This window comes from Panulirus ornatus, chromosome 8, assembly GCF_036320965.1.
Source record: "Panulirus ornatus isolate Po-2019 chromosome 8, ASM3632096v1, whole genome shotgun sequence".
Taxonomy (NCBI): domain Eukaryota; kingdom Metazoa; phylum Arthropoda; class Malacostraca; order Decapoda; family Palinuridae; genus Panulirus; species Panulirus ornatus.
Window position 1 is genome coordinate 10,036,253 of NC_092231.1, and position 26,901 is coordinate 10,063,153.

A 26,901-nucleotide genomic window follows, 5' to 3' on the forward strand; every position below is an offset into this window, starting at 1 on the left:
GTTACTTCTACGGCACGTGTCACACCTGGTGCACGGTTCAGTACACCTCCAGCACCACCTACAGCCCGTGCATCTGGTCTCAACGTGAGCCAGTGTGAGGCAGATGCTTCCTCCTCCCCCCTCACTAACCCAACCACCGGAGATGGTCTAATGTTATTGTTCATTAAAATGAACAAGTTTTGAGCGTTTAACTTCCACGTCGGGGACGTGAGAGTCATTGATCATGGGGGCGTCCTGGATTACGTGCGGGCCGGGGGCCGGGCCAGCCAGCCCGCCCCGAGGGCTTCTATATGGGCCACAGGGCGGCCCAGGCCACGACCACCCACAGCACGACGCGTCATGCTCCACCTGCCGTATGCGGACGACCCCGCCACCACTTCCCTCCTGCTACCCCGACCTGACCACTGGGAATCACCTTTCTCCTCCACTCCTCGTGACCTCCAGGGGGTAAACCTTTCGTGTCCCCTAGAGTGACCACCTGGGGTGACCTCCCTTATGGCCACCTGGGATGACTTCCTTTGTGACTATCTAGGGTGACCTCCCCTCACCCCCAAGGGTAAAAACCACTCGTGTCACCTGGGGTGACCTCCCTTATCCCGCTGTGACTTTCTGGGGATGACCTGCAGGGTTGATCCTTGTGAATGCCTGGGATGACCTCTTTCCTGTTATAGCTCTTCCTTGCCGATGGGCCATATACACAGTGACAGTGTCTGTGGCCCTTGAATCGTCCCTAACACATGAAAGTGTGAAGATCATTCACATGGTAGACGTGGCTTGACGCTGACGGCCCTTAATGACCCTTAAAAAGCCCATCCAACCACCTAACTAATCTCCCTCAAACCACTCCTCTTCTCTCTAGCCCTCCCTTCTCCTCAACCCCTTTTACAATCCCTATCCATTGTTAGCCCCCACCTCTCCCTCCTTAACTCTCTCCTGCCAGTGCAGACGCCGACACCCGGCCTATGACAGTCCAGGTTCGTCGCTCCCCCACTACTGGCGCATATGCCACTCGCCACTCGCAGTAGCTTCTGACATCATGTCTCTTGCGGCAGCAGCAGCGCCTCCCGACCGTAGCGTACAAATAAGATAACAAATATAAGTAGACAGCAAAACCCACACACTTCAATAAAACCAACACACCTCATTAAACCCAAACACCAGCAAAACCCACACACCTCAACAAAACCCACACACCTCAATAAAACCCACACACCCCAACAAAATCCGCACACCCCGGTACAACCTACATTACACAACTGTACACACTATGACTGTCGTCTATGTCTCCACTGTACCTCCCCCGTCAACCACCCCTTCCTTTTTTTTCCCCTTCTGAGCACACAATAAAAAGAAAGCTGCTGCTGCTGCTGCTGTTGTTGGGCCTTCATCTCACGCCCGCTCACCCAGACCCACACACAATACAGTTCCTATGAACCCTGGAGTTCGACGTCAACTCCACACCCCGTGAATCTAAAGCCGATCCAAAAGAGCAATAAGACTTGACAACCTGAGCTCCTTACCTTCCGTCTTTTCATCTAGAAGAAATAATAACCTTCCAGTCCCATCCTTAAGCCTATCGTAAATACCTCAACCTCTGTAGTCCCATTATTTAACCCCTCGTAAACACAACCTCTGGAGCCTCATCACCAAACCTCTCCTAAACAAACACCTCAACTTCTGGAGCCTCATCACTAAACCTCACGTAAACACCTGATCTTCACAGTCATGAAATATTCTTTCCATATCATGATGAAAGACCTTAAAGTGCACTACAACGACGAAACACAAGCTTCTATACACAAAATGTGATACATGGACTAACGAATACATCGCTTTTTAAAGCGCCTTGTACTAAAAGACCTACCATTGTATTCTAAAGTTGAAATTCTGAATAACGACCTACCCCTAAAACTCACAAAAAAAGAGGTAATCATTACAGCAAACGCTTAACCTCAATAATGTCCGACGCTGAGTATTATTACAACTACAACGTCCCCTACTCCAAACCCGAACACTTCAACCGCTGAGAGAGGGAGAAGAGGACGAACGACACACCGCGACTCTGATGACTTAACGCTCTGAGTACAATTAACTTCAACCCTTGTAGGAGGAGGAGAATGGCTTGGATCATCACGCTCCACTGTGAAGGTGGCGGCACCATCGGCAACTGCGAACCAGGAAGGCGGCAAGGATTGCCACACACACACACACACACACACATACCGTAATGCTTGACTGAGCAAATCGAGCGAACATGGTGTTAGAGAGGTTGACAGTGTAAGGTATGACAGTGATAAAGGGAGGAGCGGTAGGTATCAAGTGCAGTGTGATTGAAATAATTCGGATATATGGAGATGATGAGTGAAGACCAACCAAAAGGATCTATGTGATCGAAAGAGGTGGGGTGGGAAGAGGTAAACCATGGAGTTGAAAGAATAAAGTGAAGGAGGCATGGTCTCAAAGAGGAATTTTATCAGGGATTACAAAGTCTCTTTCGGGCCCCCTTCCCTTCTTCATTAGTCATCCTGTTTTCATCAACTACGGTTTTATGCCATGAGTTGTAAGGCCAAAAAGGGTATGGAAGATGAGAGAGGGGTGGAATGGAGCGTTCTAATGATTTTCTGCATTTACTGAGATTTCAGGAGATTCCTGGGACTCCTTTTGGACCACTGGGCCCAGGTACGATGTACCCCCTGCACACTTCTCTCATTGGCCGTGGAAGGAGGCTTTCGGATACTGGAACATGCAGAAGGACAAGGCACATGGTTGGAATAGAATGAACGGGACCGATGTGATATATGCTGTCAGTGGGATGTACCAGACCAAATGAAACGGTCAAGGTAAAGCTTGAAATAACCTGTGGATTGTGGACTCTGGTGCCTGTACATTGTACATGACAGCTTGAGATTGGGTGTGTGCAAGTGAGGCTATTGTTCCTGAAGTTACCTTGCTAAAGCTGGATTGGATTGGATTACAGAACATTGGCTTATAAGCCAAGCACTAGAACTTCAAAGGCTATATTCAGCACTCTTCTGCTAAGGCTGGAGGCAATGAATTTTATTTAAAAAAAAAATCGCTTACATTTGTCCTGTACACTGTACATGACAGCTTGAGATTGGGTGTGTGCAAGAGAGGCTATTGTTCCTGAAGCTACCTTGCTAAGGCTGGATTGGATTGGATTGGATTACAGAATATAGGCTTTTAAGCCAAGCACTGGAGCTTCTAAGGCTATTCAGCACTCTTTTACTAAGGTGGAGGCAATGAATTTTATTGAAAAAAATATTTTTCTCGCTTACCTTTGTCCTAACACATAGATCTCTCACCTAACACACTCGTTAATGAACGCAGGACCTTAACCCCGTCTTCCATCCTATCAGTTACTTCAGCCCCCTCAGTTCTATCCACTGCCGTATTCACTCCCAGGTAGCTAAAGCACTCTACTTCCTCTCCATTCAAACGTAAACCGTCCAATCTCATCTCCCTGGAGTGGGATGGGGGGTTACCTGGTAGGTGAATCAATTGTTCTTTGCAGATGACATAGCTTTGGTGGCAGAGTTTGGAAGTGCATGTGAAAAGTGAGAGCTGAAAGTAAATGTAAACAAAGGACCACGAGATGTAGCAGGGAGGTAAGACATATAGGTTTGAAACTGAATGTAAATGGAGATGCCCTTGAAGAAGCAGGAGTGCTTGAGATGACTTGGAGTGAACTGGACAGCAGTTGGAACCACTGAAGCCGAAGTGTGGCTAACCTGAGTGCACCGAGGCACGTGTGGAAAGAGAGATCACTGTTTGATCAAAGATTGATATGTTTGAAGGTACAGTAGTCCAAGCAGAGTTGTAAGGACGCAAGAGTAGATGTGTGGGAAAAGAAGTGCCCTTAGGCAATATGTGGCGTGGCACAGGTTGATTGTATAAGGAATGACTGTAGGAGAGAGATGTGGTCATAAGCAGAGTATTACAGAGACCTGACCAAGGTATACTGAAGTGGTCTGGACATATAGAGAGGAATGGAATACTAAGAGGACTAATTGATGGATGTAGAGAGAATAATGAGAATGGAAAAACAGGGAGATGGAAGGGTGGAGAGAAAAAGACTTGAATTACCAGGATCCAAACATTCAGTAAGGTGAGAAGCATTTATGGGTTAGAAAGAATTGAAGTGAAATGGTATACAGAGGGCAACATATAGCCAGTGGACTGAATCAAGGCATAGGCAGTCATAGGGTCCATGGAATGGCCTTTGTTGTTTGACTGTCAATGGGGGTTCTGGTTTCAGTACATTATACATGACAACCAGAGAGTGCAGAGCAAATGAGGCTGTTGTTCATTTGTTCTTATCACTACCTCACCCCACATTTATCCTCAGACATTTCATTTCCAATGCATCCACTTTCTTTTCTTTTGCATTCAAGGCCCTTAACTAGTATAACTGTCTGGTCTTTTATGCTCACAAACTTTGCCCTAATAGACAATGACATCATCTTCCACACACTCCTTAACATGCCATGGACTTTAGCTTCCTCTTCCACCCTTAGACACTTCAGCCCATTCAGCTCCATCTGTCACATTCACTCCCAGGTACTTAAAGAACTTCACTTCTTCAAGGTTGTCACCATTCACACTTTCACTCAAACTATCATGTTACATCCTCCTAATGCACCTCATTACGTTACTTTTATTCAACTTCATTCTTAACTTTCTCGCTTCACACACTTCCAAAATCATCAGTTTCTGAAAATTCTTGGTGGAGTGTGACCTCACTCCAAGTATGCTGTTCATCACCCCTTGCTCTAAGGCCCTTGCATACACTTTCCTCATCACTCTGTCCATTAATAGATTAAACAACTATGGTGACATAACACACTCTTAACGAAGACCTGCCTTCACAAGGAACTACTCACTTTCCTTTCCTTCACATACACATGCCTTACTCCCCGTGAAATAACTCCTTATCATATTTCATAACTATCCATTTATCTCATATATTGATAGAACCTTCCACAAGGCCTCTCTGTCAATCTCATCATATGCTTTCACCAGGTCCATCAATGCCACATACAGTTTACTCTCTGTAAGTACTTGCCCATAAATTCTTCAAAGCAAACACCCGTTCCACAAGCCCTCTACCACTCCTGAAGCAACATTGCTTTTCCCCAGTTATAGTTTCTGTGAATGCGACTGATGTTCCTTTTCCTTTACCAGGTATTTTCAACAGACATACTTTACCTGTGTAATTCAAGCATTCAGTTTTGTCTCCCTTTCCTCTAAATAAGGGCACTATACATGCATTCTGCCATTCTCAAAGAACCTCATTTTAGGCCATAGAAATGTCACATAACTTGGCTAACCAGGCTGCCTGTGTTCCCCAGCTCTGGCTAGACCATGCATTACTCAGCACGCTGCTGTGTTACATGATTACTGTGTGACCTTTGGCAACTCAAGGGTGGGCCATTTTGATAACTGTTTCTTTCCTTACAACTCAAAGCTTTGGAACCCTTTATTCTCTCATGTCTTTCCCAATAACTATGACTGGGCACATACAGGACTCCACTTGTGGCTTCATTGCACGCAAAATGTCACCTCCAGCAAGGTTGTATCATTGGAGTATAATCTTGTCAAAGAACTTCTCACTAAAATGGAGTCTATTCCTTACCCTGCTGATTGTAATTCAGCCTTAGAGCTGAAATTGCATGATGTCAAACACTAATACTACTTACCCATGTATCCCCTGTAGAAAGTAACTAAAAGGGGTGGTACTGGGGCGGTTTGACATCCTCCCCTCCTGTGTTACCTTCTAAAAGGATGGAGCCTTGAGCCAAATAATGATTTTTCCATCTAAGGCTTCCTCACAAGGGAAATAGCAAACATGCAGAAGAGAGAAAATAATAATGATTACAATAATGATAATATATTGATAATACTGAATATATTGATAATAATACTGATAGTAATGATAATGATAATAATAATAATAATGATAATAATAATAATAATAATGATGATAATAATAATGATAATGAAATAATGATAATCATGATTATTATGAAAATTTAACAACTTAAATACAATCCCATCCACTCCTTTGGCTTTGCCACACTTCACATACGAGACTTTCACTGCCTCCTGTCACCCTATCTTTTAAGATGACACCTTCACTCCATATGCTACCACTGTGTCATCTACCACTCTCATCAGTCCTTCAAAAGCCTCACTCTTTTTCACATTTTCTTTGCCTGGTACCACTTCCCCACGTGTTCTCCCCAGCAGCTCTCATCATTTCATTTTATCTTGAGTATCTCTTTATTTTCTTGCTCTTAAACAAGATCTAAACACATCAATAATTCTGTATGAAATACTATTGTACTTCAGTACTAATCTTCATAATCGGAATGTTCTAAAACCCCTTTCTCATAATGACAGAGAATCTCCGATAGTCCATATCAAGCACTCACAATGTGTTCAAATACATCATCCATCCTGTTTGGTACATCCATTAGAATCTCTTCATCCGTTCCTTGTACTTGCACACTTAAGATTAAGAAAGTCCTGCTGTTTAGATATATATTCTCTGATCGTGGGTCCAGGTCTCGTATGATTAGTTCCAAAGTTCTTTTCGTACTCTTAGTCCTTTTTAATCACACAATCAAGCTAGTTACTGTATCATTCTGATATACTCATCACAGGTTTTGCACATTTCTTTTGCCTGTCTGTATGTCATTTCTTATTTTTTTTTAATGTGCACACTGGAAACTGTCTCGGCATTTGATGTTCACTATTTCTTTTTAATAGAGTCTCCACTAGCAACCTTCACATACTTATTTGTTTTCATCCTAACTGGGGTCATATAATCAGCTGTTCTTTGGTTTTCAGTTAATTCTTTCCTTCCTGTGAGAACACTACACCATAAGATCATACACATTTATGTCTCTGCTCCTTTCCCTAAGATTATCTAGATTTCATATCTTTTGATCTGAGCCAGGCATTTTTTTCCCATAATCTGGTGATGCCTATTTACTTCAAGTGTACTTGCATTTCCTTTCACTTTGTTCCTTGCTCTCAACATTCTCCCAAAGCAGCCCTCCATAATCCCAAAAATGTACCTGTATCCTTGTAACTTGCTAATGTCCACATTTGAGGGTACTATCCATATTTGTAGCGTATGCCATGCCCTTATCATTAGTATGGAGAGATATAATTGACTTAATTCTAATGATCTACTATAACCTAAATCTTATGTATTCATAATAAGCCTGTAATGCATTATTTTTCATCCATGTTTATGGTTTCTAATTAACTTTCAGTGTATGCTACACCTGCAGTTCATGTAGTGCGATGTAAATAAATGAAATAACAAAATCAAATAATTTAGTGCACTCTTTAGCACAGTTGAAATAAGTGCTTCTTTCTGTCTATTATTTTTCAGTCTCAGTTTACTGGTAGATATTATGAACTTATTTCCATTGCGCTAAGGTGAGCACTAATTTTTGTTTATCTTGTTAATAAGTTTATTCGCATCACACTACATGAACTACAGGTGTAGAGTATGTTGTAGGTTAGATTAGAAATCATAAGTATTGATGAAAATTAGTATATGAAGTTACAGAGGAGGGATGAATGCCATACAGGTTTATAATAAATATGGAGAGATATAAATGACTTAATTCTAATGATCTACTATAACCAAAATCTTATGTATTTATAATAAACCTGTAAGGCATTCAGCCCTCCTCTGTAACCTCAAACATTATTTTTCATCCATGTTTTTGGTTTCTGTCTAACCTACAATGTATGCTATACCTGCAGTTCATGTAGTGTGATGTAAATATATACATTAACAAAATCAAATAATTTAGTGCGCACTTTAGCACAGTTGAAATAAGTGCTTCTTTCTGTCTATTATCATTCAGTTTCAGTTTAATGGTCAATATTATTAACTTATTTCCATTGTGCTAAGGTGAGCACTAATTTTTTTTATTTTGTTAATAAGTTTATTTACATCACACTACATGAACTGCAGGTGTATCATATGTTGTAGGTTAGGTTAGAATTCATAAATATGGATGAAAAATAGTATATCAAGTTACAGAGGAGGGATGAATGCCATATTTTATAAATGCATAAGATTTAGGTTACAGTTGATCATTAGAATCAAGTCATTTATATCTCTCCATACTAATGTAAGGACATGGCATACACCACAGATGGGGATAGTACCCTCAAATGTGGACAGCGGCAAGTTACAAGGATACTGACTACTTCTATTTAATGTGAATCTACAAAATAGATACATATCTGTTATTAACCCTGGGAATAGGGGGAGAAAGAATAGTTCCTATGTATTTCCCCGCGTGCCGTAGAAGATGACTAAAGGGGGCTGGAAACCCTTCCTCCTTGTATTTCAGTTTCTTAAAGGGAAAACAGGAGTCAAGCAAGAGGTGCTCATCCTCCTCAAAGACTCAGATTGGGGTGTCTAAATGTGTGTGGATGTAACCAATATGAGAAGAAAGGAGCAATAGGTAGTATGTTTGAGGAAATAAACCTAAATGCTCTGGCTCTAAGTGAAATGAAGCTCAGTGGTAAAGAAGAATGGTTTGGGAAATTCTTGGGAGTAAAGTCAGGGATTGTTGACAGGACAATAGCTAAGGAAAGAGCAGCACTAATCCTGAAGCAGGAGTTGTGGGAGTGTGTAATAGTGTAAAAAAGTAAATTCTAAATTGATTTAGGTGAAACTGAAAGTGGATGGAGAGAGATGGGTGATTGTTTTTCCTTATGCCCCTGGTCATGAGAAGAAAGATCATGAGAGGCAAGTGTTTTGGGAGCAGTTGAGTGAGTGTGTCAGCAGCTCTGGTGCAAGAAAACGGGTATTAGTGATGGGTGATTCAAATGCGAAGGTGAGTAATGTGGCAGTTGAGGGTATAATTGGTGTACATGGGAAATTCAGTGTTGTGAATGGAAATGAAGAGCTTGTGGATTTGTGTGCTGAAAAAATACTGGTGATTGGGAATACCTGGTTTAAAAAGATATACATAAGTATATGTATGTTAGTTGGAGAGATGGTCAAAGGGCATCATTGGATTATGTGTTAATTGATAGGCATGTAAGACAGAGAGTTTTGGATGTTATTCTGCTGAGAAGGGAAGCTGGAGGGATGTCTGATCACTATCATGTGGAGGCAAAGGTGAAGATTCGTAGTGGTTTTCAAAAAAGAGAGAGAATGTTGGGGAGAAGAGAGTGGTGAGAGTAAGTGAGCTTGGAAAGGAGACTTGTGTGAGGAAGTACCAGGAGAGATTGAGTGTAGAATGGCAAAAGGTGAAAGCAAATGACATGAGGGGAGTTGAGTGTAGAATGGCAAAAGGTGAAAGCAAATGACATGAGGGGAGTTGAGTGTAGAATGGCAAAAGGTGAAAGCAAATGACATGAGGGGAGTGGGTGAGGAATGGGATGTATTTAGGGAAACAGTGATGGCATGTGCAAAAGATGCATGTGGCATGAGAAAGGTGGGAGGTGGGCAGATTCGAAAGGGTAGTGAGTGATGGGATGAAGAAATAAAGTTGTTAGTGAAAGAGAAAAAAAGGCATTTGAACGATACTTACAAGGAAGGAGCGCAAATGACTGGGAGATGTATAAAAGAAAGCAGCAGGAGGTCAAGAGGAAGGTGCAAGGGTTGAAAAAGAGGGAAAATGAGAGTTGGGGTGAGAAAGTATCATTAAACTTTAGGGAGAATAAAAAGATGTTTTGGAAGGAGGTAGATAATGTGCATGGGACAAGAGAACAAATGTGAACATCGGTGAAAGGGGCAAGGGTGGAAGTAATAACAGGTATTGATGAAGTGAGGAGATGAAGTGAATATTTTGAAGGTTTGTTGAATGTGTTTGATGATAAGAGATGTTAGAGAGGTTGATGAAGGGTGTTTTGGTTGGGGTGGTGTGTGAAGTGAGAGAGTCAGGGAGAGTGGTTTTGTGAAGACAGAAGAGGTAGTGAAAGCTTTGCGGAAGATGAAATCTGGCAAGGCAGCAAGTTTGGATGGTATTGCAGTCGAATTTATTAAGAGAGGGGGGGCGACTGTGTTGTTGATTGGTTGGTTAGAATATTCAATGTATGTATGGATCATGGTGAAGTGCCTGAGGGTTGGAGGAATGCATGCATAATGCCATTGTACACAGCCATTGTCTCAGTTCAGTGGCTGATATTGTGAAAATACAAGTCAACTAACAAACTATAATAATAGATATGTATCTACATTGTAACAGTCACATTAAGTAGTAGCAGTAGTCAGTAGGAGCATTAGATAGGAGCCTCTGGAAACACTGCTTGAGTTGCCCCCTGCCAATGGTGTCTATCTCTATCATTATTCAGTCTCAGTTCACTGGCTGATATTGTGAAAATATAAGTCAACTAACAAACTGTATAGTAATAGATATGTATCTACATCGTAACATTCACATTAAGTAGTAGTAGTCAGTAGGAACATTAGATAGGAGCCTCTGGAAACATTGCTTGAGTTGCCAGTTAAGGGTGAGGCACTAAGGGATAAGAAGCAGCACTGATGTTCCCCCGTTATGAAGAATCTTTTGCCATGGCCACCCCTTTGAGGGAGTTCCTGGAAGGGATGGGTGTCAGAGAAACAGATGGATTGATAAATATTCATCAACCATGCAACAAACCACAATTTGTCAGAAGCAGAAAATTTTTCAAATGGGAAAATTTTAATGCAAAGGAGCAGCAGTTTAGACTGGCATGTCAATGAATTTTTGCCAGTTCTGAAGAAGACTCAACTCTACTATTATAATTCACATAAGGAACTGAAACACATTGTGATTCACAATTTTATTAAAACCACCGTGGGGGTTACCTGAAAAAATCATATTTAACATTCTATGTACATCACTGGAACACAGATAATCTAAGTAAAGTAATTCAATAATTTCATGACTCAACAACTTCTTTGATCTTACTTTCAAGGTACTGAACATTTTTCAGTGTCTTCGCCTTCATGTTGTATTCATAAAATGGAATTTGTACGACTTTATACCCTTTTTTCTCTAATAATTTCAGAGCTAACTGGTTAATTCCAGTAAGTTCTTGTGAACCTATAGTGTAGTCCCTATAATCCCAAATAAGCATGGCTAACCTAACAGCACCCTGCGGAAGAGAGTTTTCAGGATCTCCAAAATTCTTACTGTAATCCTGAACCGGTATTGGTTTCCCTTTCTGATCAGTCGCCAGCTCTACATCAACATATACACCCATGTCAGTCTGGATGCTTTCTCGAAGATACTTGGGTGGAGGAAGGAAATTATGAAGCATGATTTGAATGTGCTTAGAGAGTTTTAGCTCATTCCGGCCCTTGGTAATTATTACATCTTTGAAGCCTTCTATGTCAAGATAGGGTCCACCATATGAAGGCATGTTTAACTGGGCCACTGCATTAATGTTGAGAAGCTTTAGCTTGATACCCATTCGTAAGTGCTGATCAGCACTTCGAATATTTGAAACGAATGATGGATTCATAACAGATGCTATATGTTCATTTGTTGTTCTCCCTAGTAAAGCCAATGACCATACAACATCTAACCATCCTGTCTTCTTAATGAATGATGAGGAAGTTAGTTTTGGAATAATTACATTGAATAAACTGTCTCCATTAGTCGGAGTATACGACACACTTGCGAGGGTAATGGTCAAAGCTGCCAGAATAACCACTGGGCAGACCTGTACATTTTTCTCAACCCATTCTGATAAAACCTCAAGTAAACTGGTTTGTCTCCAACGCATCTGACCCATGCAGAAGAGTATGTTCCCAACTAATTTTGGTTTATCAATGGTTACAACCTGTGGGACTAGATCATTTGCCACCTTTTCTAACAAAACTGGATCAGGAAAACTTAGAGTATTCATGGCAAAGAGGACACTAGACAACAGTTTTGGAGTTAGTTTTTCTCCTTGTTTTGCAATGTGGAATGCAAGTCCTCTTATGACTGGTGTAGCACGTCGCTTGATTGTTCCCAAAGCACAGAATACCTTGCTCAGCTCCACATAACTCATATCTTCAGCCACTTCAATTGTTCGATCATCCAGATGGGCAAGAACTCGGAGGTAAATAAGGTGTGGTTCATATAAAGTGTCTCAATTTCTAATGGTCCTTTGACTTCAACCCATCTCCTTTGTATGGCATCCACCGTTTCTTTCAGCACCTGAAAAAAATCATGACTTCATGAAGAATCAATTAAAACAACACAGCAGAATAAGGCCCTATCTACATGAGAAAAAACTTTTTTTGATAAGTAACCTCATATTGAGAATAAGAACCAATAAGGTATATCATTTATGTGTAAACACAAATACCAGTAAAAAAGTCCTCTCTCAGATTTCCCTGACCAGTTCACATCTAAAAGCTTCAGTTTAATATATAAATGTCAAATACATGAGTAAAGTGAGTAAGCTGTTGTTTGCTTATGACACAGCACTGGTGGGAGATTCAAGTAAGAAACTGCACAAGTTGGTGACTGAGATTAGAACTGTTTGCAAAAAGAGTATGATGATGAGAGTAAATGTGAACAATAGCAAGGTTATTAGGTTCAGCAGGGTAGAGGGACAAGTTAGTTGGGGTGTGAGTTTGGAGAAAACTGGGCAAAGGAAGTGTTTTAGACCCCTGGGAGTGGACATGGCAGCAAACAACCATGGAAGTGGAACTGAGTTGTGGGGAGCGTAGGGAGTAAAGGTTCTGGAAGCATTGAAGAATGTGTGGATTGAAATGTAATTATCTGGAGGGACAAAAATGGGTATGTCTGAAGGCATATGTACATCATCCCAACAGTACTATATGTGTGCAAGGCATGAGCTATGGATAAGGATATGCAAAGGAGGGTGAACATTTATATTAGCTGAGATGGCACAGGCAGCTGAGGCCCTAATCAAGGCCATCCCATTAATGCTATAAATTGGAGTTGGAAGGATGGAGTGAAGATTTTATGCGATCAGGGCCTGAACATGCAATAGGGTGAAAGGCGTGCAAGGAATAGAGTGAACTGGAATGATGTGGTATACCAGGGTCAACTTGCTGTCAATGGACTGAACCAGGGAATGTGAAACATCTAGGGTAAACCATGGAAAGGTCTGTGGGGCCTGGATATGGATAGAGTGTTGTGGTTTTGGTGCATTACACATGACAACTAGAGACAGAGTGTGAACGAATGTGGCCTTTTTTTGTCTGTTTTCCTGGCATTACCTCACTGATGCATGAGGTGGCAATGCTGTTTCCTGTGTGGCAGGGTGGAGCCGGGAATGGATGAAGGCAAGCGAGTATGAATATGTATGTGGGTATATATGTATATGGCTATGTATGTGTATATGTTGATATATATGTATGTATATGTACATGTATGGGCATGTATGTGAGTAAATGAATGGATGGGTCTTTCTTCGTCTGTTTCCTGGTGCTACCCTAGCCTGAACCAAGTACCCATTTTATCAACCAACCCCTAGAGGTGGATGAACATCTGGGCTGATTGTGGACCGACTGCCATAACCAGGATTCGATCCTAAGTGCTTAACACTGGGTGCCCCGTGAATGCGTCAGGGCTGGGAACACTAACCACTAAACCATGGGAGTCCATCACTACTGTTATTTGCATCTGAGACCTCATACCCACTTGTCACTCCCTTCTTTACCCAGCCTTTCAAGTTATTCATTGCACATAGTTTCTCTTGTGGATCAACATTTTCTACTTCTATTTGAAGTTCTCTATAGGAGGCATTCTTGAGCTCTTTTCTATTATTATATGGCACATACTCACCCATTAAAGACACCATCATCTCTCATGTTTAAACTTCATAAGTATTAACCCTGTGCCATGTAATAACAGAAAAGAGCTTGAGAATGCCTTGGTGTGTCGCTCTCTGACTGGATCGCTTGTCCTGCTGCCTCTGCCTGTTACAGCAATCTCCACTGCCGGACGTGACCAGCAGATGAACCCAGACCTTGTGTTAACATTGTTCTTAATCCTTTCCTCAAGGTAAGCTTTCACACTATCACTAAACTGTCAATGCCAAGGCAACTACAAGCAAGTTACTAACTGTTTAGTGATAGTGTGAAAGCTTACCCTGAGGAAGGGATTAAGAACAACGTTAACACAAGTTCTGGGTTCACTGCTGGTTACGTCAGGCAGCGGATGCTGCTGTGAGTGGGTGGAGGCAGCAGGACAAGCGATCCAGTCAGAGAGCGACAGGCAAAAGCGTTCGACATGGTGATCGTCACTTGCTGGGAACACAGTCCTGCTGAATGCTGGAATCAGCATATCCTGAGGAAGACCGGTGAACAGTCTAAACGATGAGGTATGTCTCAGCTCTAACCCATTTATTTCCATACCATCCTGTTTTCCACATATCTCATTATGCATATGCAGATATTCCAAAATCCAAAACACTGCTGGTCCCAAGCATTTCAAATAAGGGATACTCAACCTGTACTATTACTGCCTCTTTAGGCAAGCATATTACCATGTCAGAAAATATGCAAAGGGTCCTGCTAACTCTGTCATTCTACTGAGGAATTCTTCTTGTATATATAACTGGAAAAAAAAGCCTTCTACTAAGTCAAGATGCATCTTTCATATATTGTCAAACAAATAGTTTCAAATTTTGTAACCTATTCAATTAACACAGATGTTTAATGGTATTCATCTATCAAAGTAAATTCTCCACAGCTAAAGGGGTGATGGTATCACAAAGTAGGAATCCAATAAGAAGAAAGCAATTACAGTAGCTAAACAGCCATCCCTAATATTACTTCCACAGTTCCATCATCTTTTTTGCTGCTTCACTAATTCCTCTACTGTATTCTCAAAAGGTAAATACAAGACTCAAGAGATATGATGGAATAATTCCGATGACAATATGGCAATCAAAAAATCATTTACCTTCTTCTGTAGATCTGTATCCTGATGTTTTATGTGGAAAACCATTATGGACACCAGCATTGAAAGTGAGACCTTCCGGATATTCCACAACAGCTGGTTCTCAATGGACTGTGGGAAAGAAATTACTATAAGCTGCCTAGTCATATTTCCAACATATGTAATATTCTGGAATGATTTTCAAAGAATATCTAAACCAAATTCGGTCACTTTTTTTCAAATACATATTTGCCATTTCCCATGTTAGTAAGATAGCGTTAAGAACAGAAGACTGAGCCTAAGAGGGGAAAATCCTCACTTGGCCCCCTTCTCTGGTCCTTCTTTTGAAAAAGTAAAAACTTGATGGGAGGAATTCCATCCCCCAAAAATTAAGTACTAAATTTTACTACACTGTATTTTAACACCCACTACCTCTTGTGAAACCATACTGCTCAACCTCATCAGCTGCTCTGTGTGCAACAGCACCTCAATCACTGCTCTCCCTTACACCTTATTTGTATGCATCAGATTCAATCATACAACATTTGATTAAAAACAATATTTTTTTTTTTGCTGTACTTAATCAAAATTCTTATTTATTTCTGCTCCTTAAAAAGTGAAATGCAAACTATGGTAAAGTTTTGCAGTGACAGAGAACATGTGGTGCTGTGGGTTAGATGCTTGCTGGCTGTCAATACAAAGGCATATAAAGGACAAAACCACAGAAATAAAAATAGTAAAAGTATTGACACTTGAAATCAGTATCTGAGAAATTATGCCCCACTTTGACAGAAAACTACTATGTGGGCCCTTCTATTTTGGATCTGTCAAATTATGGATGTTCAGATGGGATCTTTTCCCTGTATAATAAGAAGCATGACTAATAAGTAAAAGATGAAATTCCAGCATGGTATAAGCATATGGAAAGATTTTAAAAAAATGTGTACATATGAGTGATCATGGGACTGGAAACAGACACTAAAATGGCCAAAGATTATATAAAAACACAAAGTGAAGTACTTGATGTACAAAAGTAGTGTTACATGAGGAGGTGCATAAATATATGTAAGGACAAAGGTACTCGGAGAACGGTCTACAGGAAAAGCACAGCAGTGCAACAGGAAGGGGCATATATGATACAGGAAACAAATTATTACCTTACATGGAATTTACATTAATGTAAATTTTACATAAAAATCAGTAGTAAAATGGCAACAAACCTGAACCACATGGGCATTACAATCCACTCCTATTTTCATTAAACTCCTCAATGCTGCTAACAAAGATGTGGGACTACTGCGTATTGTTCCCGTGTCTATTAAGTCTATCAACCTGAAAAGAAAAATCCATTCTATAAAAAAGAATCAGAATGGATAAGAAGATTCTATGTTAAGCATGTATTTCTTTCTTTTTCTGTTCACGGTGTCATGTGTAATTGCTGCACTCAGGACAACCTGTCCTGAAGTGAAACGCAGATGTCTGGGCATGAAATTGACAAAAGTTCTTCAAGTATTCTAGGTCTATGTTTTGACTCCACATGCTTGTACCCACAAGAGACCTTAGTTGTGTTTCGCCTTTGAAATAATATAAGGGGCAGACATGGCTTTTTGCGAACACTGTCGTTCTGTTGTATCCAAACTGCTATATGAGGCAAGAGCTAGGTGCATAACTATAACATATTGCTTCATACTAAATTCACTTATTCTTCCAGCATTATCTAAGCCTTTGTGTGGCTGGATGGAGGCATTTTAGTTAAGTAGGATGGTAGTTCTTGAGCTCCCAGTGGCTGACTGTTGAAAAGGTGACCACTCTGCTCAATAGTATTGGATAAAGTCCAAAACTCACCTTTGTTCATCATCAAGAAGATGGGATAATCCCTTAACCTCTTCTATGGAAATGCTCTCATGGGTATACAAAAGTTGTTTAGTCTACTAACATCTTAAAATAAGCTAAATTACATATTAATTGTATTACAGACAATCATCCACTTAACTAGGAAATCTAGCAGTTAGACTTACTTTTCAAATTCAGCTTCGTTTTCCACATCCTTTTTAAAATCTATCCTTTTACTGGAAACCCACTCAGAGAGTGTATGAAGACCCTGTCAAGAAAACCTTCATCAAAATAATGCTACACAGTGTATTCTTATAATAATTGTATCAATATCCAAGCTTGAAGCTTGGCAACATAGTATATAATGTCCAAATAAGATTATCTGAATGCTTTAAGTAATCTATCTACTGAGTGTGCTATTTATCTCTCTACATGTTCACGATATCTAATTATGAATTAATCAATCTACAATTAAGTCAATGTATTCTTCATTTCTGTCAAGACTAAACAAACATGTGTATTACCCTTCAGCAAATTTTTTTGGCAATCCCACCAATTCTACCCCAGATTATGATGCCCACTGAAGAGTGAACGAAATGATATTCAATTGACCATCTATATGCAAAAATGAGAAACTGCATATTAGACAGATATACAGATACTGAAGGAAATAAGGTGATAACGGGAATAATAAACATAATTACATGCTAAACAGTACAAGAAAAACATGCAATATATACAAATCAATTATAACTGATCAGCTTATTTCACTTACACAGGACCACGCTTCAGCTTTCCATATTCCAACTCTTTCGCATGTAAATGCCAACAAAAGCAAATGCCTCAATATAAAAGCAGACTGAAGGTTAAAATTCCTCATGGAATGAATATGTGGGTAAAACAGTCATCTTTTTTCAGTCTACAATAAAAAAAAGAATGTAATGTACCTTGTATAATGTCTAATCACCTTTGGTTTACAACCAATGTACAAAGTACCTACTGATGCTTCCGTAAGTCCAGGGAACACATCTATCAATATAAGGTACAAAAATAAACTCTAAGAGCTTAAGAATTCATGCAATGACCAAATCTCGGAATGCAATATAACACTGCTAGGAGAGAGGTAAAAACTGATAAAGCAATACTTACTGCAAGATTATAGCTCTAATATTCTAAAAGATTTTTATAGTCTGTCCCACTTCTACATGTATTACTTTGTTTTTTGCTCCCAAGACCTGGCTACCTGTGTGCCCATGCCACTAGCTAGACCAAGCAATATTCAGCAAGCTGTAACTCAAGGGTGTTTTTTTTTTTTTTTTTTCCCTAGGACAGCATGGGCAGCTGAGGCCCTAATCAAGGCCATCCCATTAAGGCACTCTGTTGGTGATCAGAGGTGCTGGGAAATGAATCAGTTGTTGTTTCCCAGTCAACCAGAGATAGGATAAAGAAACGGAGAAAAGAGTGGAGAAATTAATTGGGACTCTGCAGTTGTTTGCAGACCTTACAAAGGTAGAGAAGGTTGGAGAAAGAGGAAAAAATGAAAGGAGGATATCTAGAAAACCAAAGAATGAAAAGATATGGATAGGATCACTAGATATCTTAACACTTCAAGAGAAGGCAGTTAACTTAAAATGGATGAGAATGGACTCAAGTATATGAAGTACAGTAATTCATCGAAGACTTAGAATTAAACAAGACAATTATTTCAAATTTCTGGTTCAGTGATTACAAACTCTTTAATGGATACAGGAACTGAAGGAAATTGAATAGGGAGAATCATAACATGAATGAGAAGGGAGAACCAAATAGAGTTATACACAAAGTGTCACTCTTAAAAACATTTCTCAGACAAAATGCATCAGAACATACCTGGAATGCACTGGTAAGAGATTTTCCATTTGTAGCTGCTTGTAAAAGGACCAGCAAATCCTTTGCTTCATCAACAGATCTGGCAGCAACAGCAATGTCCTGATTTTCTGAAGGACTCCAGCTGCTGGTGGTTGTAGCTGTGGTGGCAACTAACTGATGTGAGGCTTCAACCTGAAAATGGATTTCACTTGTAAGCATACATATTCCTTACTTTCATACTATTCGCCAATTCCCACGGTAGCGAGGTAGCATTAAGAACAGAGGACTGGGCCTTTGAGGGAATATCCTCACCTGGCCCCATTCTCTGTTCCTTCTTTTGGAAAATTAAAAAAAAAAAAAAGAGAGGGGAGGATTTCCAGCCATTCGCTCCCTCCCCTTTTAGTTGCCTTCTACGACATGCAGGGAATACATGGGAAGTATTCTTTCTCCCCTATCCCCATGGATAATAATATAATATAATATAGTATAATATATAATATAATAAATATAAAATGTAAATGAATGTGGCCTTTTTGTCTTTTTCTGGTGCTACCTCACGTGTGTGTATGTGTGTGTGTGTGTGTGCTATTTCATGTTTGGCGGGGTGGCGACAGGAATGGATGAAGGCAGCAAGTATGAATATGTACATATGTATATATGTATATGTCTGTGCATGTATACATTGAAATGTATAGGTATGTATATGTGTGTGTATGGTTTATGTATATACATGTGTATGTGGGTGGGTTGGGCCATTCTTTCAGCTTCCTTGCACTACCCGCCAACGCCGGAGACATAAACGCCCACACACCCACATCTACATACCTATACATTTACATTATTCAATCATAATTCACTACTGGATGGCTATAAACAGTGGAATGTCAAAGGCCAACATTCACCATAGATATTTGTACAAAACATTTCACAAGACTTCTCACACCCAGAGTAAACATGGTCTCTTTCTTCCTGTGTGACCAATCAACATCAGCTAAATGACATTGAGAACTATAAGGTTCCGGTCCAATTCCTGTTAATCATGATCACATCATACAATAACATGCAATAACATTTCCTTATCAAGAGACATCACGAAGAATTTTCTCACATAATGAGAGGGCTTAAATTCGAAATCACTGAAGGATAGTTGCCAGCTATTACTAGACCACAGTGAAGAATCCAACCATATGACAACAACTCACCAATGAAAAACTTGGTAAATGGGACTGAGAAGCCCTCTGAACTCTGGATCTGGCTCCTCTCAAGCATACTGCCACCACTCCACAACCCACTTTCAGCATACTGGAGCTTTGTCACATATAAAATCACAGCATTTCTGAAAATAAATAGGAATATCAATCACACAAACCCTTTCCCTGCATCTGAAATCTATGGTATGATTATTTGCTTAATTATTTCAATGCTGAAACGTATGAGTGCTCTTAGGCATCTCGAAATACATTTCTATAAAAAAAATCAGAATATGCATTGGAATAACTTGACTGTACCTATATCTAACACCATCTAATTTTGTTCTAATGTTCAGTGAAAATCTGTGAATAATGTCCAAATCTATTTTCATGTTTCAGGACCAGATGATGTCCTTCAACTTGAATTGTGGGTCATCCCACAGTTCTTGGAGTATAGCTGGAGCTACAATGTATATCCCAACATCAAGTTAGTAAGTATTCTTCGTCGATGCCAATAAAGTATAACGTATTGAAACCAGAGTCTGCTATCTACAGAGACCCACACACAACACCGTGGTTTATCTTGAGAGTTACACTTGCTCTGTTTTAAATCCAATGACAGCACCATGTCAACATAAAACAAATAGATCTAATTTGCTCTATACACTGCCTGCCGAAGAGCTCAGGCCTCTCTCCAGGCCTCCTTCATCTCTCCTCCTATTCCTACTTTTCAAAAGTGAAAATCTTGGTGAGGGAAGATTTCCAGCTCCCACAGATCTGTCTCTCTGTTACTTTTCAAACCTTACCAGAAATACCTCAGTACTCTTTCTCCCCTATTGCTAGGAATATACAACTAAATTAAGTAATCTATGTGATGGAGGAGGGGCCCTTTGAAAACTTTAATAAGAAAACACACCCTATGCAACTCGAAGTTAACTTTGCCCTATACAAAAGAATCATTTAATAAGTGTCTGTCAAAAGCTAAAGACCCCTTTAAAATTTCTAAACAAGAGATTCTTTAATAGAGCTAAAGAAGGGATCAACCTCCTTACACCATGCGCTCTAGTAGACAGACCCAGTTATGAAAGTATGAACTTTATTGTACAATATGAATGTTTCTAATTGATAAAAGGCTTCAATAGCCTAGCTTAATATATAAACAGTCTCCTGTGAAATTTCCAAGGCTAATGAAATATTTACATGCTTTACCTGTACACAAAAGATGTTACAAAGCAGAAATTTTTGCAGGACTGTATCAAACCACAATGTTTAGGATTAAGAAAAGGTGAGTAAATAAATCTTGAGGGTGAAAAATGAGATGAGAGAAGCAATGAGAGACTGAAGGAACAGAAAACAAGGATGGAGTATTGGAAAACGGTAGAGGAAATAAATAGAAATGAGTGGACATAGGAAAGGGGATGATAAGGAGGGTATGAGGTACTTCAGCAGATAACAATGAGAGCAGCAGACACACTATATATGTAGTCTACACAGAAGAATTTGTCAGCGTTTACTTCCAAGTAAGCAACAAGATCAAAAAGTATTAGTTTAAAGAGAGAGAGTAGGTGGATGGCATGGAAAGCTAAGAAAAAAAGCAAGACTTTGGAAGAGATGAGTGAAGTCTGTTATAAAATATACATTGTATATGAAAAATATACAAAAAGAAAAATGGAGAAAGATTTAGTGAAAGAGGATAAATAAGAGATGCAGAGAAAGGCCTTTTGACTGAACCAACAAAAGTATATTAAAGAGCTGATGGCATCTAATGATGGAAAACAGCTGTGTTTGCTCACAGCATAATCAACAATAGTCTTTCTGATAACCAATTAGTAATTCTCCAGACAGTGGATGCCTTCACCATCTGCCAAGTGCCATTGTCTATTACAGATGTCAAATAAAAAATAATCTAGATCATGCATCCCAAGCAATATGCATCCCTCCCAAATCCATCAGTTGTTTCTGTGGTGCCCCTAACATGGCACTTTACTATTTCTGAAATTGTTTCAACTACGTCCATTTAATACGACATTTTCTCTCATCTTCATAGCCCTTCCGTCTCTGTGGTGTCCTTAAATCAACATACTTATCCATCGCAACCCACACAGGAAGGGCGTAAGTCTAGCTCAACTACTCATTGCTGTCTACTAGTTTTTAATGCTAAGTCCCCTAAAGACACTGACAATGTGCAGTTAACCTAGACCTTTAACACCTAAAGTTCACTGAAGGTTTGAATTTCATAAAAATGTAATGAGTATGTTAGGCCTACCTTGACCTTGTTATTAAACTTGAAATACCCATGTGCCGTATACCTAGCTCAGCAATGGCAAAAGAACCTTCATATAATGCATTCAACACACATCCTTCTATGTCTTACCATATGGTAGGACTCCTATTCAAGGATGCGGCCAATTTTTCCCCTATACTGTCATTAACACATTACCTAACTAGGGCAGACGACACCGCACGGTTATATATCCCCTAAACAGACGCCGTTCGGGAAGGTAATAATGCAAAGATTCCCTTTACAATATTGTACTTTTAGGTAAAATATATCTGTATTTTCGCAATAATTTATTATGTATAATACAAAAAATATTCTTAATAATAGTTACAATTATTATATAACTTTTTAAGGTAGTGTATCAACCATATTTTAGCGTTATCAATAGAATTTAGTATTTCTTTATACTAAAAGCACTTTACGTTTGTACAAGCTGTTGTTATAATCGGCCGTTTTTATAAACAAAAACATACTACAACCATGAAGGTCATGGAGCGCATATTGTATAGCCATAACCAATTTAGTAGAAGTCTTGTACATCTATCTACTACGTCAGGCGTTAGATGGAAAAATCAGTTGCTTTAATGTTACAAATGACGTTAGAGGTATAAAGAAGAGTAACTTATCGTAGAAGCATCTGTCACACTGTATATATATATATATATATATATATATATATATATATATATATATATATTATTTTTTTTTTTTTTATTTTTTATTATACTTTGTCGCTGTCTCCCGCGTTTGCGAGGTAGCGCAAGGAAACAGACGAAAGAAATGGCCCACCCCCCCCCATACACATGTATATACATACGTCCACACACGCAAATATACATACCTACACAGCTTTCCATGGCTTACCCCAGACGTTTCACATGCCTTGATTCAATCCACTGACAGCACGTCAACCCCGGTATACCACATCGCTCCAATTCACTCTATTCCTTGCCCTCCTTTCACCCTCCTGCATGTTCAGGCCCCGATCACACAAAATCTTTTTCACTCCATCTTTCCACCTCCAATTTGGTCTCCCTCTTCTCCTTGTTCCCTCCACCTCCGACACATATATCCTCTTGGTCAATCTTTCCTCACTCATCCTCTCCATGTACCCAAACCACTTCAAAACACCCTCTTCTGCTCTCTCAACCACGCTCTTTTTATTTCCACACATCTCTCTTACCCTTACGTTACTCACTCGATCAAACCACCTCACACCACACATTGTCCTCAAACATCTCATTTCCAGCACATCCATCCTCCTGCGCACAACTCTATCCATAGCCCACGCCTCGCAACCATCAAACATTGTTGGAACCACTATTCCTTCATACATACCCATTTTTGCTTTCTGAGATAATGTTCTCGACTCCCACACATTCTTCAAGGCCCCCAGAATTTTCGCCCCCTCCCCCACCCTATATATATATATATATATATATATATATATATATATATATATATATATATATATATATATATATGGCTTGATCGAGTAAGTGTTTAAAGGGTAAGAGAGATGTGTGGTTGGGTGTGTTGAAATGGTTTGGACATATGGAGAGAATGAGTGAGGAAAAATTGACAAAGAGGATATATGTCTCAGAGGTGGAGTTAACATATGTTGCTGCTAAATCCATAGAACTTATCTCGCATATTTTGAATTTTTGTATCATAGTCACCTTGCCATATGAAAATGCGGTCATATTGCCTTAATTTCGTTGACCTCCAGGTGTGCAGACTTGTACCCTTACATGTTTCTATTTCCATTTTAAAGTTGGCTACGCTCCTGTTAGCATAATTTCTAGAGTAATAAGCAGCATATAGATTCTTACATGAGTATGGTGTATTACCAGATCATTATCTTTGTTACAGATGAGAAACTTCGTAATACAGGAGCAACTGTTCAAAACGTATTACGGTATGAGAGGGACAAACTCATATTACAGAGGCAGAGGGAAAACTCTTGAGGCGGCAAGCTTTCATTGGTCAGTAGCAGAGATACAGACACAGCCACTCTTAGGTTTGGGTATTTTTGATGGTATAGGAGGGAGGATGTGTGGGAAATGCTTGTGGACAGTATGTGGTGTGAGATGGTTTAGTTAAGTAATGAATGGGTACGAGAGATGTGGTAATAAAAAGTGTGTGGTTGAGAGCTGAAGAGGGTGTGCTAAAATGGTTTGAACATATTCAGGGGAAAGGTTGAAAGTATGTGTCAGAGGTGGAGGGAACAAGGATAACCGGGAGACCTAACGGAAGGTGGAAGGATGGGGTGAAAAAGATTTTGAGCGATAAGAGCCTAAAGATAGAGAGGGGTGAAAGCCGTACATGGGATGGAATGAATTAAAACGATGTGGTATACAGGGCTCGACGTGCTGTCAGTGGATTGAACCGGCAATATGAAGCAACCGGGATAAACCATGGAAAGGTCTGTGGGGCCTGGATGTGGAAAGGAACTGGTAGTTTCGGTGCATTACACATGACAGCTAGAAAATAGATGTGAGCGGTCGTGGTCTGTTCTTTGTCTGTTCCTAGGTCTAACTCGCTAGTGCAGGAAACGGCGATAAAGTATAAAAAAAAAGTAGAATTTTGTAACCTAGATACAGATTTCACAGGACTAGAAAATTAAACTTTTCTTTTGTAATTGAACAGGATTACTTGCATAAAACTGGGAATTCTTCTTAAAGAATGAAATTACGATCATTATTCAGTCCAAACAGTGTTAGTAGTATTTGAGGATGGTAACTTTTTTTTTGTTGTTGAACCTGTGCTAAAAAAATGCCAAACACTTTTCAAACTTTCAACTTTGTTCCATCAAAATACAGTCTTCCACTAAACTGACTACTTGCTTGAGCGAAATTTGAAAAATTGGGTGTCCCAAAATGGGGAAATGAAAGAGGGAAGGAAGATGGAGCAGGGATTTTATATACTAGTAATTGAATAGTCATTTCCCTATTTGGGCGATCATGTCCGAACTGTTAGCGTTCGCAGCTACCACGCAAAATGTCCAAGCTCGAATCCTTTCTGTTGGAGAGCATGACCAGCATACACTACAAGCCAATCTTGCAGACGACAAACGCAATTAGACTAGTTATACCTGCAAGTATACTAATTCACTAAAGAAAACGATTATCGTTCGTTTGAATGGGCAACTTTTGTATACTGAAGAATGATAAATATATCACGATAATGAGTATAAACTTCGTCTTAAATTGAATCGATAAGTTTAAGAACTAAGATAAACAATATTATGTACTCACTTGAGAGCTATATACATTGTGCTAATCTCATGAACGCAACGTTGTTATCTTTGAATACGATGGTCAGGTCACCGTAACCACACATATTGTGCCGTCGTACTCATGGCAAACATTAGAATTTCCTTCATTTACATGGCTAGAAATATTTTTGTCAAATTATTCACACCTTATGGTAGGCCAGAAGTCGGATATGCTTTACAGGTTTAGTCAGCGCGCTTGAGCATATGATTAATTGAAAGAGTCCAGGATAGGGGAACAAAGATGATACCAGATTTAAGAGAGCTGAATTACAGTGAGAGTTTAGAGGTCCTAACTTCGTCTGCCATGAAAGAGAAAAGAGAAAGGGGTGAATTGATCAGAACCTTGAAGTTTTTGGACCAGTCAAATGACGGCGACAAAGACACAAAGACAGAGAAGCCAGCAGGGAAAATGTAAGGAAAGACCGAGTAAGATTAGAAGTTTAAAAAGTTCTATGAGAGTAAAGTTCAAAAGATAGACAACACTCGCTCCCGCACAGTCCATATATTTTTTTTTCATATCGGTCATTTCACATTGGGGGGTTATTGCCCCAAACCCATGCACCTCCCCCTTCCCTTCACCTCCCCTCCGTTAGCTACGTTAACAGGGTGCTCCCCTCCCCTGCCCCCTAATCTGGGTGAAGTTTGCTTATTGCCCTAACTTATATACAGATAGCAATGCGACTAATAGTAGCGAATGCTGGTATGTATCAAGTGTAGCGTATAATATCGCGTACACTGGATCTTTTTGTATCCACTCCCTGGTCTTTCAATGTGGAACTGCCTCCTTAGTGAAGACCAGGAAGAAAGTGGCACAGATATATCATCACAATATGTATGTGTGTCTAGCGACGCACTCTCGCTACATATTACTTCAAAGCTTCTTTAGCGGTACTGCTGATGTTTACGCCTTGACTTCTACTTACATGGCGTGTGTGCCAGGCAGAGACCTGAGCGTGTCGTGTTCAGGATTCAGCACCCTGTGTGCTGGACAACAGCTTCTCAATCCAAGTTACGTTGCACCTGCAGACATCCAGTCCCTGACGGCTCTCTAGCCGCCAAAATGGGGTTCTGGCGAAGCTTGGTTTACCAACAGGCACCATGTGACTCGGGCTTATCCTCCTCTCCTACAGGAACTCCGTGGGACCGCGCCATCCTACTGCAGCATCACCATGGCCTACGACATCGCCTTTCTTTCTCATAGTAGCACTGCAGAATCCTGGCAACGTCTCCTTGCTCCTGTAGCAGTAGCACCATGGGTCCTCGTCATCGCTTCCTCCCTCCTACAACAGTACCAATGGACCCGGGAATACCTCAGCCCTGAGCCCTTTGCAGCAACACCACTGGGACCCAAGCAACACTTTTACTCCTTCCTGTACCAACACCATGGGACCCAGGCGACGCTTTACTCCCTCCTGCAGCAGTACCGTGAAACATAGGCAACGTTTTACTCCCTCCTGCAGCAGCACCATGGGATCCAGACAACACTTTTACTCCTTCCTGTACCTGCGCCATGGGACCTAGGCAACGCTTTACTCCCTCCTGCACAGCACCATGGGACCTAGGCAACGATTTACTCCC

At 40.2% G+C, this 26,901-nt stretch overlaps 1 protein-coding gene and 1 long non-coding RNA gene across 2 annotated transcripts; one reads left to right on the plus strand and one right to left on the minus strand.

The window, feature by feature from the left end:
• Positions 1-3,371: 3,371 nt before the first annotated feature.
• LOC139749828 (uncharacterized) lies at positions 3,372-26,590 on the plus strand. The gene is made up of 3 exons (XR_011713043.1): positions 3,372-3,506; positions 20,165-20,256; positions 26,454-26,590. It is a non-coding gene; the product is annotated as an uncharacterized lncRNA (long non-coding RNA).
• Positions 10,813-22,259, minus strand: LOC139749827 (FAST kinase domain-containing protein 4). Its single transcript, XM_071664124.1, is given in 8 exon segments — positions 10,813-12,083; positions 12,086-12,194; positions 14,919-15,026; positions 16,115-16,226; positions 16,913-16,995; positions 18,597-18,767; positions 19,778-19,911; positions 22,206-22,259. Coding segments are annotated over 7 exon segments (1,839 nt in total). The 5' UTR covers positions 19,877-19,911; positions 22,206-22,259; the 3' UTR covers positions 10,813-10,926.
• Positions 26,591-26,901: the final 311 nt, after the last annotated feature.